The 9739-nt window shown below is 47.0% G+C and overlaps 1 protein-coding gene across 1 annotated transcript in view; it reads left to right on the top strand.

The window, feature by feature from the left end:
• The first annotated feature begins 2615 nt into the window (after positions 1 to 2615).
• Positions 2616 to 9739, top strand: part of Klhl38 (kelch like family member 38) — a 10815-nt gene continuing 3691 nt past the window's right edge. Inside the window, exons 1-2 of the mRNA XM_021217413.2 lie at positions 2616 to 2776; positions 3746 to 5096. Of these exons, the coding sequence (XP_021073072.1) occupies positions 3747 to 5096 (1350 nt within the window). The 5' untranslated portion in view covers positions 2616 to 2776; position 3746. The remainder of the gene's footprint in view (positions 2777 to 3745; positions 5097 to 9739) is intronic.

Genomic DNA, 9739 nt, shown 5'->3' with positions numbered 1-9739 from the left:
GGAGGTGTGGCCTTGTTGGAGGAGGTGTGGCCTTGTTGGAAGAAGTGGTGTCACTATGGGGTTGGGCTTTGAGACTTTCCTCCTAGCAGCCTGGATGCCAGACTTCTGTTTGCCTTTGGAACAAGATGTAGAACTGTCAGCTCTGCCTGCGTCATGCCCTCCTAGGCACTGCCATGCTCCCACCTTGATGATAATGGACTGAGCCTCTGGACCTGTAAGCCTGCCCCAATTAAATGCTGTCCTTCATAAGAGTTGCTTTAGTCAGACCCCCATGAGGCTCCCATCTTCCCCATTCTCCATTATGCCTCTGTTCTTCTCAGTTCAGGAGCTTAACATAACCCACCCACTCGACGTTACACCCTGCACTGGACTCTGGGAAGAGAGCAAGAGATCAAGCCTTCTGGATTCAGAGACTCCACACTGACAGGAGAGGCACAGTGGGCCAGCAGACATGTATAAGGTCTGAGGCACAGCCTCTGTCCCAAGGTGCAGAGGCTGAGAGACGGGGCAGTCAGGTGAGGAAGAGCAGAGGAGAGTTTCAGAGAATCGGGCACATGAACCACATGTGGAAGGATGGGTGGGGATGGTGCAACAGATGCTGGGCCAAGGGAAGATGCACATAAAAGCACCGAGTACAGAACAGAGGGTCATCGGGCCCTTTTCAGAGATGTAACTGTTCACCAGTGTCATCAGCATGCCGAAGAAGCCCAGGAATGGCCAGCATCCCCGATCCCTTTGTCGCAGGCTCTCTGCTGCCACCTACTTCTGCCTCTAGACTCCTGAACCCAACGTTATGCTTTGGATGTCTGTTTTGTCTATGAGCAGCTGAATTCTTTGGGGGTATGACCTATCACTATGAGCGAGAACACTCCTTCCACCCTGCCCCAAGTACCTTAGAAGCCAGGTCAGTCCCAACTCCCCAGTGGAGATACTAACACATATGTGCATGGACCAATAAAGCTCTCTGATGAAGCCAGTATAAAAATATGCAAGTGGAAAGTGTGGTTCTCAGAAGAGCCAGGAGACCAGCCAGCCTCCTCCTAGGAAGCATTCTTGACATGGGAGCCAGCGGAGGTGGGACATGGAGCCTGGCAAGTCTTGACTTGTCTTCCCAGAGGTTACTCTGTGCCAACAAGGTAGAGGTAGTAACAGTGGAGAGACTGGAAACAAGGACTGTCACAAAAGCCTGAGCCATGTGGGAAGAGGAAGCCAGGCCTTTATGCGGCTCGCTTGTGGCTAGAGCAGTCGTGGACAGCAGTGCCCAGATGAGTGACACATGCTTGTCCCACCCCCAGCCCTTCCAGTGAGCCCATGCTCATCACTGTGGGCCTGACGGCCTCTGCCATTGCCTTCTCCATCCCCACCAGTATTTCCCTTCTCTTCTTTCTTCTGGTCCTCCTGCTCCTCCTCTTCTTCCCACCCTCTTTCCCTCTATAGTACCTTTTCTTCCTCCTCTCCCTCCTCATTCTTTCTCCCTCCCTCTCCTCCTTTCTCCTCCACTTCTTCCTTCCATCCTTCTCTGGCTCCCTCCAACTTGTCTTCTCTTCCTCCTTCTCCCTCCTTCTTCGGTCTCTCTTTCCCCTCCACTTCATCTTTTTCATCTTCTCTTCCTCTTCCCCCCCTCTTGCTTTCTCTTTCCCTTCCTTCTTTCTCCATCCTTCCCTTCCCTCCTCTTCACTCTCTTCTACCCCTTCTGACCCTCTCCTCTTCCTCCTCCTTCTCTCTCCTCATCCCGTTCTCCACTGTTCTCTTTCCCCCCTGGACCACTGTGCCTTGACCCTTGCATCTAACTCACTTCTGTCTGGTGAGAGGAGACAGAAAGGAAGCCTGAGGTGTAAGAGAGCCCAGCCGAAGAACAGTTAGCAGGTATCCAGAAGGGGCAGGTGGCAGGGAGACACATGATTGTTAGAAGTCAGAATGCACAAATAGGGATGGAGGAAGGTAGTGGGGGAGGGAGGGAAAGAGAGAGAAGAGACAGACAGACAGACAGACATGGGGACAGAAGGCCCAATTAGAGTCAGTACTTTCATAAGCCTAATTACAGATTACTAAAAATATTTAAGAAGCAAGCAAGCAAGCAAACAAACAAACAAACAAGCAAAAAGTCTTTCCTCTGGATCCTTTGCCTTGAGAACCTAAAAGGGAAACTGGAGCCCTTACAGAAGTCCTCTCAGGCAGGAGGTGCTGGATGGATGTCCCCTGAAGAGCACCCAGGGCTCTGTCCACTCTCTGCCCCTCCCATGAGCACCTGCCACCTCGACTGTGACCCAGAGCTGCCTTCTGTGATTCTACACAGGTCACAGCCACCTGTTTACAGGCAGACATCTAGAGTTCCCAGGCACTCTTAGGACAGGGGACTCGGGATGCGTCCAAATGGGCAGCAAAGCCTTGGTCAGAGAACGCGTTCCTCTCTTTCTATTTATACCGATGTAAACACTCGCCAAGGAAACAAGGCATGTGGGCATGCGCAGCCCTGCAGGCCCTCGGGTGGCTGCAAAAGGCAACTGGAAAGTCACATGTCATAACATTGGAAAGTACATATGCGGCTATTCTTAGCCTTGGAATGTATACACTGTCTGCCTGCCCAGCAGTCCTTGTACAGAGCTCTAGACACTGTGAAAGTGCCTGCAGCATAAACAAACCCAGAACTCTCCGAGGACAGAGAATTTGCTAGTGGAAAGGCCCGGGCTTTATGGTTTTATTCCGAGCCTGAGGTAGAAATCTTGAGAGGACAAGACAGACCCAGCATCAGTGGATATCACTGCAGTAAAACAAGGTAAGTGTCCCTCATATGTCATTCCTCAGCAGGCAGACTGTCTGTGTCACCAATAAAGCACAGAAGTGTTTGGTCTTTGTTCTCTATTAATTGCATCTTTAAAATAAAAACCAAAGAGCACAAAGTCTTCTATCTAGATCTTGCAGCAGCCCACTGCGACCCCATCACTTCTGTGACCAGATGACCACACCCCCAAAACTAGCCTTGGTGAACAACTAACCCTCAGAAAGATTCCTAGATGAATTAACTAGCAAATCTGATGAGGATCTGGACAAAGGCGTACCTTTCTTATCAAAGGTACAATTCTCGTGTCAGACTAATATGTGAGTCCCTGACTATTCCACTTTGGTTGGAAGATGCCTGTGTGTAGCTGGAGATGCCGTGTGTCTTTGTTTGTTTGTTTGTTTTTGTTTTTTGTTTTTTTGAGACAGGGTTTCTCTGTATAGCCCTGGCTGTCCTGGAACTCACTTTGTAGACCAGGCTGGCCTCAAACTCAGAAATCTGCCTGCCTCTGCCTCCCAAGTGCTGGGATTACAGGCGTGAGCCACCACCGCCAAGCTGTTGTGTTTTTTTGTTTTGTTTTGTTTTTGTTTTTTTGAGACAGGGTTCCTCTGTGTAGCCTTGGCTATCCTGGAACTCACTCTGTAGACCAGGCTGGCCTCGAACTCAGAAATCCGCCTGCCTCTGCCTCCCTAGTGCTGGGATTAAAGGTGTGCGCCACCATGCCCAGCTTGCTGTGTGTTTTTTTTTAATCTCTGAAGATAATAACAGCCTGAAGTAGATCACTCTGTGGTCTAGAGTGAGGGTGGTTTCCTCTTGGATGTTCAATGTGGTCTACTGTTCGTGATTCCACTGTCTTGGTAGATAGTGGTGAATGAGACTTGGAGCCCCCACAGCTAACCCCTCCAGTGTACTCTGTGAGAAAGCCTTGACTTTGCTTCTGACTGAAGCCTCCCTCCTTCTTCATAGGATGGATGAAGAGTTACCAGATGGGATTGTCTTCAAAGACCACAGCTTCTCCTCTGACTTGCTAAGACAGCTCAATGGCTTAAGACAAAGCAAGATCCTGACGGATGTGAGCATCTGCTCCGGGGCCTGGGAGGTCCCTTGTCACCGCAGTGTGCTGGCCTCCAGCAGCCCCTACTTCAAGGCCATGTTCTGCAGTCACTTCCGGGAGAGCAGAGAAGCCAGAGTGCAGTTGAAAGGCATCAGTCCCACAACTCTGGAGCAGGTCGTCACGTACGTGTACACAGGAGAGGTGCACATCTCATCTGCCAATGTCCTCCCACTGATGGAGGCTGCTGCCATGCTACAGTATCCCCGGGTGTTTGAGGCCTGCTCCTCATACCTCCAGAGCCAACTGGCCCCCAGCAACTGCCTGGGCCTGGTCAGACTCGCAGAAATCTTAAGCTGTGACAGCCTTAAGAAGAAAGCAAGGGAGGTGGCCCTGACTTACTTCCCGGAGGTGGCAGTGTCGGCTGACCTGAAGGAGCTCTGTGCCATGGAGCTGAGAGACTACCTGGGAGATGACAGGCTCTGTGGCGAGGAGGAAAAGGTGTTCGAGGCCCTCATGGCTTGGGTGAAGCATGACCTCCAAGCCCGGTGGAGACACATGCAAGAACTGCTGCAGCAGGTCCGCCTGCAGTACATCCACCCGGCCTTCTTCCATCACTTCATTGTCAATGACGCCCTCCTCCAGTCGTCACCTGCTTGCCAGGCCATCCTGGAGATGGCCAGGAAGCAGATCTTCTCTTTGTATGGTCCCATCACCCAGGATTGTAAACTCCTATGGCGCACGTCCCCAAGGAGCTCCTACCAAGACTTCCTCCTCCTCCTTGGGGGACGGAAGGACAACCAGCAGACCACCAGGGATGTCTTGCTCTACAGTGGACAGACTGGTCAGTGGCAGAGCCTAGCCAAGCTCCCCACACGGTTGTACAAGGCCTCCGCTGTCACCTTGCACCGAAGTGTCTATGTGCTCGGGGGCGTGGCTGTCAGCGAGGGGAGGAGTCTCATCACCTGTGGCGTGTACATCTTTTCTCTGAAACTCAACCAGTGGAGGGTGGGGGAGCCCATGCTGGCAGCCCGCTACTCCCACAGAAGCACCGCCCACAGGAACTTCATCTTCTCCATTGGGGGCACTGGAGAAGGGCAGGAGCTTCTAGGCTCCATGGAGAGGTATGACAGCATCCATGACATCTGGGAGAGCATGGCCGACATGCCAGTGGCTGTGCTCCACCCTGCCGTAGCAGTGAAGGACCAAAGGCTTTATCTTTTTGGTGGTGAGGATGTCATGCAGAACCCTGTGCGCCTTATCCAGGTAATCTGTTGGTCCTTCTCATCATGTTAGCACCAAGTGTGTTTGTACACACACACATACGTATATAATACATATATAAATAATCATGCCTAATATAATGGCATATACATATATGCAAACATATACATGTATGTCTTTAGTCTTGTGAACAAACATTCACATCGACATATGTAACAACATAAACATGCACACATATACATATATGCACATACAGAATTATATGCAGATATACTGTCACATGCATCTATCTATATATCTATATAAATTGTATATACATATAAGCATATATATGTATTTATGAATTCAGTCATGTATACATTCATTCACTTGAACATATATAGCAAACAGCATAAATATACATATATACACACACATAGTTACATGACATACTCATATATGCATTTATACATATATAGTGGCATATATATGCAGATACATACATACATGCAGACATAATGACAAACATACATACATACATATGCACATATATATTCATGGGTATGCATGTGCACACATAAAAAATATATATATATGCCTGCATATATATGTATACACTTATGTGTACATGCATTCGTATGCATTTATATAACAGCACATATATATGCCCAGATGTCATAAATATGTATGTGTATATATGCATTCTTATATACTTATATACATAGACATATCTTTACACACATGTATGTATATATGTAGGCATTTGTGTGTACATCCATACAATCATTTTTATCATGGCATGCACATGTGCATGTATACACCTCTGTGAATGCAGACACAAAATGGAATATATACATCTGTACATATGAGCATATATATGCCCATTTATGCATATGTGTGTATATATTCATATGAACACATTTGCACATATGCATACATATGTAGAAATGTGTGTACATATGAGAACAAACACATATGTGTGTGTACACACATACTCACAGAGGCACACACCCAGAATGGACACATTTATCTTTTACAAAGAATGAAGAAAAGGAACTTTTCAGTGTTATTTTATTTAGGAATTCTTATTGTGAGACTAATGTACCCCCATCCATATACAGCTTGTTTTCACTTGAAGGAAAAATAACCTAGAAGTTCAGGCTGAAACAAATTAAAGTCCTTTTGGATGGTAGCGTTTCCCCTAACCCATATCAGTAAGTCTTCACAAGAAGACTCTAAACATACTCCACCCTCAACCAACAAATTCCCTGGAACCTGATGTCAGATCTGCTGAATCCAAGTCTCTTAGCACGGGATCTGGCATCCGTGCTTTACAGAAGTCTCCAGGAGGCTCTGAAGCATGGCTAGGCCTGGGAACTTAAGTGACAGGAGACATTCACTTCACTTAGACAATCTCTGAGAAGTGTTTGATAAAGGATCCCATCAGAACATCAAGTGTTGTCCAGCTTCATGCAAGCTTCTAACGATTGGTCCAAAATGGTAAGCTTCTCTTTCCCATACAGAAGACCCTAAGGGTCTGTTCATTCATGTGTGTCATATTGAATATTGCCCACTGAAAAGGCTCTGGAGACCTGGGAGGAAACAGAAAATTACATTTAACCTTCAAGGAGTTTACAAGCCAGTTTCGATTCAGAATTTGACAACATAGGTGCTCTGAAAGCTGGGGCAGTATCCTGAGTGAGAGGGACCTGAAAGAATGACACAGAGTACGAGGGTCCATAGAACTTTGGAGAGAACTCTGTGTTTGATTTAAGCTGATTTGAGCAATGAAGCAGAGGAGGAGAGCTGACAGATAAAGATGAAAGATGAGAGGGGGACTATGGGGGAGTGGAGTCCAAGTGGATGCTGAGAAGCATAGAAGAGAGAGGTCCAGACTGGGAGCAAAGAGCTTCTGACAGCAGAAGAAGTCAGGCTTATCTGCAGAGGGAGAGAGGGAGGGAGTGATCCTGGATAGAGGTCCTTTGTACAAAAGCCCGGAAAGAAAGAAAGAAAGAAAGAAAGAAAGAAAGAAAGAAAGAAAGAAAGAAAGAAAGAAAGAAAGAAAGAAAGAAAGAAAGAAAGAAAGGCCGGCCCAGCCCACTGCCTGGGGAGCTGAGATCATGGCCCACAGTTGCCAGGCAGAGCAAGGAGGAGGAAGGCTGTATGCTGGACAGTCGCTGAGGAGAACAGGTGTTAGCCCCGTGTAATCTTCATCGTCCCCAGCAACCTCCTCCACCCAGATGCTGCCTCCGAGACCCTCCCATCAAGATTCTGGAACATTCCAGAAGGGCTGGCGGAGGTGAAGCTGTTACAGCTGGACTTTGTCAGTCTTGGCAAGAAACTGGGGTGGTAACCTGACAGGATGGGAAGAGAGAGCATCGAAGAGTTTCTCATGTGTGGTGGGGAAGCAATCAGATTTGCATTTTTAGCTCCCTCTATGCTTGGAGAAGAGGGACTGGAGAAGAGCCAGGAGTTTCTCGAAGAGGTCCAGGCAAAGAATGATGATGGCTTACACACTGTCAGAGCCGCTGGAGGTTACTCCCCCTCCCCATCTTTCTTGCAGCCCACACTCCCCCTGACCATCTAGAAAGAGCCTCACTCTCCAGACGTGCCATCCTTAGTCCCACACATGGACTTGAGCTGGAAAAGACTCAAGAGATCCGCCAGCAGTCATTTGTGGAAAGCTAGAACCCTGCCCCGCACCCCCCCTCCCCATCTCTGGCTGCTTTTCATAAGAGAATCAACAAATGGTGCTGGTGACTTCACACTGCAAAACTGTCACCAACTTCCTAGGAATAAATGCAGAACTAAAACAAAGTCAAATAAATACAAACCTGTGAGTGATCCTTGTGTGTTCTGAGGAAAGCCAGGAATGGGTGAAATTGGCCGTTTCCATGCTTGTCTTTCCTGCCTGGCATTAGCTGTGAAGTGGACATTTGACTCAGCTAAGCAGAGTTTAAAATGAATGCCGAGGATCACCTGATGGAGCAGGATAGGATTTCAGGCAGAGGCAGAGTTTTCTCCATCTGATGCATGTGTTCTTTCCAGCGAGGTCTTTCAATGGTGACACTAGATGCTGTAAATGTGTATGGTCTCTTTCTACCTGGCCTTTGTTCGACCTCTACTGCCGGATGACAATACAGATCTCATCTGTAAGGGAGGATCACTTCATGGTCACCTTGCCACAGCCACACAAAGCTGAGTGAACAGAAGGCCAGGAGGAAATCTCCCACTTGAGTAAAATGCCAGCAGCATTTGTTTTTCCTCCGTGGGTCCCACTTCTCAAGGAGTGTCACCGATGCATTTTCAGATGACGCAAAGGAGCTTCCCAGCCACCGTGACTAAACTCAGCCTCCTTCAGACTTCAACAGCAAGAAGGAACCATGTAGATCCCAAAGGGATCTCAGTCTCAAAAAATGTCCATCAGGGCACTGTAAGACGGATGCAGGCAAAGGGAGTTTCCACAGAAGCCTTGAGGACTGAGTTTGGCCCCCAGCACTCACATAAAAGTGGACAGAGAGAAGAGACTCCACAGAATCCCTATGTAGCCCAGGCTGACCTCGAACTCCCTGAGTAGCCCAGGGTGACCTTGATCTTCTGATCCTCCTGACCTTCACACATACCATCCCACAAATGTACATATATGTACACATGCATATCACAACAATAATAATGTTTAAACTATCAGGAAAGGCCATACTCCCTCAACAGATCCATGACATTAGTGAACAAGAATGTGGCCTCTGGATTGAACCAGAAATTACCATTTCCACACAGTCTGGCTGTGTAGCCTTGGGTAAATCACCGAGCTCCTCTGAGCCAGATAAAAGGTGAATGTCAAATTCTTCTTGCTGCTAATTTATTTGTTTTTAAAGATATATTTATTTTTATGTGTGCTTTACCTGCTTATATATCAGTGTATCCCATGCATGCAGTGTCTCTAGGGACCAGAAGAGGACATCTGATTCTCTGGAAGTGGAATTAAAGACACTTGGGAGCCACCATGTGAGTTGCTCAGAATTGAACCCAGGACCTCTGGAAGAGCAGACAGCTCTCTTAAGCACTGAGCCATCTCTCCAACCCCTGCTGATTATTTTAAAAACAAAGTCTCATGTAGCCCAGGCTGACCTTGAATTCCCTCTGTAGCTAGGGATGACCTTGACCTGGTCCTCCTGCCTCCACCTCTTGAGTGCTAGGATTACAAGTGACACCAACCATACCCTGCTTATGTGGTTCTGGTATCAGCACATACAAACATACATACATACATACATACATACATACACTCTACCAAGTGCCTTACATTCTCAGTCTCCAATTTTTTATCTAATGGTAAGAATAAGGCCTCTGATAAAGCTAGAAATTATATTTTATATGCAAAGACGTTTCAGTGACAACTACTATTACATTTTTTCTGTAAACTAATAGTTTTTGTTTCTTCTTTTCTTGTGTGGAATCCATCCTTTATCTCTTGTGCTAAGTTTTGCTTATTACTATTTAGTTTACATTTCATATTTGAATTTTATCCTAGGAAATCAACAAAAGAAGGAATCCTATTTGATCCACATTTCAGAGGATGGCTAATAAGCCCGCCTTCTCCCATTTGATTTGTCTTCTTCTTCTTCTTCTTCTTCTTCTTCTTCTTCTTCTTCTTCTTCTTCTTCTTCTTCTTCTTCTTCTTCTTCTTCTTCTTCTTCTTCTTCTTC

Source organism: Mus pahari, chromosome 17, assembly GCF_900095145.1.
Source record: "Mus pahari chromosome 17, PAHARI_EIJ_v1.1, whole genome shotgun sequence".
Classification (NCBI taxonomy): Eukaryota; Metazoa; Chordata; class Mammalia; order Rodentia; family Muridae; genus Mus; species Mus pahari.
Note: the sequence above shows the minus strand (reverse complement) of the source record. Positions and strands in the feature narration are given on the sequence as shown.